Raw genomic sequence first — 3195 nt, forward strand, 5'->3', positions numbered from 1 at the left:
CTAACTTAAGTGATCATCTAAAGAGTTTTAATGAGTTAAAAGTTGGCTATCTTAAGAAATGATTGTCAAGCTTAAAAAAAAAATTAAAAAGTATTTTGAAAATATACGAGTACCTCGACGACCAATAACTAGGTTTTTGTAGCCAGCCAACCAATAAAGGGCCATGCGAAGCTGAAAGAGGTACTGGGACGAGCTCACCAATCAATCAAATTCAAAGCCAATCAAGCTGAATAATAAGAGAAGAGATCGATAGATCATGAATAATAGTAATCATAAGTGTTTAAAAAAAAATCATTTATTAACGACGGATCACTGCTAATTATTTCGAGATACAACAGCAGAAGAAGAAGAAGGAGGAGGAGGAGGAGAAGAAGCTAATTCAAGACCCGGTGCATGGCCAAAATGGGAGCTTGAACGCCTGCCTGCCTTCCTTCGTTTCATCATCTAATTAACTATCTCAATTGAAGTGCCATACGATTTAGGAATGCTACTTCGTTCGAGTCAGTGATCGTCTCCTTGCCTCGCCTTGGTTGGGACTTTAGGCCTCCCCGGCGAGGTCGTCGGCGCCACGGGGGTAGGCGACCGCTTGCAGAGGGGTCTTCATCTCCATGGACAGCTTCAGCACCTCCTCCAGGTCGACGGGAGCACCTGCAGCCGGGCCCCACTCGAACGCCTGCACCAGCCGCGCCACCCACAGAGCGACGGTCGAGAGGCCCAGGTTCATCCCGGGGCAGACGCGGCGGCCGGCGCCGAAAGGCGCGAGGCGCAGGTCGCCGCCGCGCACGTCCACGTCGACGCCGCCCTCCGCCTCTACGAATCGCTCGGGCCGGAACGACTCGGGCTTATCCCAGACCGCCGGATCATGGGTGATGGCCCACATGTTCACCATGGCGGTGGTCCCCGCGGGGACGACCATTCCGTTGCTGAGGTGGACGTCGTCGGTGGAGAGGCGGGCCCAGGAGAGGAGCGGGCCGGGCGGGTGGACGCGGAGAGTCTCCTTGAGCACGGCCTGCAGGAAAGGCATCCGCGCCACGTCGGCGTCGGTCGGGGTGCGGCCGCCGCGCCCCACGACGGCGTCGATCTCTCGGCGGAGCTTGGCCTGCGTCTCAGGGTGCAGCACCAGTTCGGCCATGGCCCATTCCGTTAGCAGCGCGGTCGTGTCCGTTCCGCGGAAGATCATTTCCTGCCGTAACGATCATTAGATCAAAGTGTAACTATGATCGAGATATCTAAATTTTGATCATTAATTAATTTGAAGAAGAAATTACCCAAAGCACGGCGATCATGTCGTCGTCATCGAGCTTCTCGTCCCCGTCGAGGGACAGGAGGACGTCAACGAAGTCGGCGCTATCCCGGTTGAGGATGGGCCCGCGGCGGCGGTGCTCGGAGATGATGCTGTGCACCAGCTCGCGGACGCGAGGCACGAGGGTGGCGCAGCGGCTCTTGATGCTGTTGGGGTCGAAAAAGCTTGGCAGCCATGGGAGGTGGTCGGAAAAGTTGAAGGCCCCGAGGATGTCGAAGCACTCCCTCACTATGGCCTTGAGCCCCTCCGCCTCCGGATCGCCGCCTGGGCGAGATACGTCGTAGCGCTGGCCGAAGACGCCGCCCATGATGTTGTTGAGCGCCGCGTTCTGGAGGTGGGAGCGGAGGGCGACGAAGCCCGAGCGACGCTGTTCAGAGGCTATGGCGGAGAGCATGGCGTCACAGTCGGACTGGCGGCCGGGCTCGTGGGCGGCGATGCGGCGGGGGGCGAAGAGGTGGGAGGAGGCGATGCGGCGGAGTAGGCGCCAGTAGGTGCCGCTGGGGGCGAAGCCGATGGCGCGGGAGAACATGAGCTCGCGGGCGGAGCGCTTGATGGGTCGGTCGGCGAAGGAGGAGTGGGAGAGAATCTCGCGGGCGATGGCGGGGTTCGAGGAGACTACGGCGGGAGTGGAGCCGATGGAGAAAGCCATGAGGGACTTGGCCCGACTGATGGACCGCGCGAGGGCGGCGAGGGTGCGGTGGGGGAGGGGTCCGGCGAGCGCGAGGAGAGAACCGAGGACGGGGAGGCCTCGGGGTCCCGGTATGGGGACGGGACCTCGGCGGGCGCGGCCGTGCGTCCAGGCAGGGCCGCCCGACGACAGGGCCGAGGAGAGGAGGCCGGCGGTGACAAACGCAATGAGGAGGGCGAAGAGGAGGACGGGAGCGTCGGAGTGGAGCGAGTCAGCGCCGAGGTAGGCGGGGAGTGTGACGACCCACCAGCTGGAGTCAGTTGCAGAAGCAGAGCTGAGAGCCATGTCTGCTGACGAGCAGCCTTCGATCGAGACCGGAGGGAGGAGCACGACCGACGATGAAGAAAAGCTCGCAGTGGACCAAGATATTTATAGAGAGTAATTACACAGGAAGGTAATTAAAAAAAATAGAAAATAGAAAAAAAAATAATAACGTAAGAAAAAAAAGAGAGGAAAGGTTATGTGGCATTGTAAGAGTCACAAAAAACTCCAACAACTTCTACCACGGGAAATGCTTTTAGAGGTTTATAATTACTAAATTATCACATGTAGATCCTAACTAAGTGCACATTTTAATATTTTAGAAAGAAATCAGAGATTGATAATTGTTGAGTTGTTACATGTAATTTCTACCTATGTGCTTAAGTAAGATATAATAAATTATTTTTTATTTATAAAATAATATTTTATCTAGTAAATATTGCATATCTATAAATAAAATATTAATTATCAAAAGGCTACGTCAATGTGAACTTATAATTATGGGCGGTAGTAGTTATTATAAGGGTTTTTTTTAAGACTTCTATGATACCACATTAAAACTAAAAAAAATAAATACCTTATTCATCTCTTCACTAGAAAAAAAAAACTTTCCAGTCACTTAAAGCATCTCCAACGATAAGAGTGCTGGTAGTAATTCTACTCTTTTTATTTTTTATTTTTTAAAAAAGTTGGGAGAAGTTGAGAGCGCTCCCTATGTATGTAGGAAGCTGCTCCAAAATTTTTTTTTTTATGAAATGTCATTTACATAGGATCTCAAGTGGCTCCCATAGGGATGCACTTATCACACTTAAAAAAACTGTTATTAAATTATAGAATTATTTAATTTTATTTTTTAAAAAATAACCGCCTCCCAAAATGGGGAGCCACTTCCAACCATAATAAAAGGAGACACATCATACCGCTCCCATTGGGATTGCTTGAT

The 3195-nt window shown here is 51.9% G+C and overlaps 1 protein-coding gene across 1 annotated transcript; it reads right to left on the reverse strand.

The window, feature by feature from the left end:
- Positions 1–388: 388 nt before the first annotated feature.
- Positions 389–2301, reverse strand: LOC122039820 (cytochrome P450 78A11-like). The gene is made up of 2 exons (XM_042599257.1): positions 1269–2301; positions 389–1183 (listed from the first exon to the last, which is right to left on the reverse strand). Exons 1-2 carry the CDS (start codon positions 2274–2276, stop codon positions 539–541), a joined length of 1653 nt encoding a protein of 550 aa, XP_042455191.1. The 5' UTR covers positions 2277–2301; the 3' UTR covers positions 389–538.
- Between the last annotated feature and the right edge of the window lie 894 nt (positions 2302–3195).

This window comes from Zingiber officinale, chromosome 2A (assembly GCF_018446385.1).
Source record: "Zingiber officinale cultivar Zhangliang chromosome 2A, Zo_v1.1, whole genome shotgun sequence".
NCBI classification, from domain to species: Eukaryota; Viridiplantae; Streptophyta; class Magnoliopsida; order Zingiberales; family Zingiberaceae; genus Zingiber; species Zingiber officinale.

Bases quoted from the DNA above. Each gene is read 5' to 3' on its own strand.
- LOC122039820 (XM_042599257.1), bottom strand. From the start codon at position 2,276: ATGGCTCTCAGCTCTGCTTCTGCAACTGACTCCAGCTGGTGGGTCGTC. The intron at 1,184-1,268 runs GTAATTTCTTCT...TCGTTACGGCAG, and splicing joins ACATGATCGCCGTGCTTTGG to GAAATGATCTTCCGCGGAAC.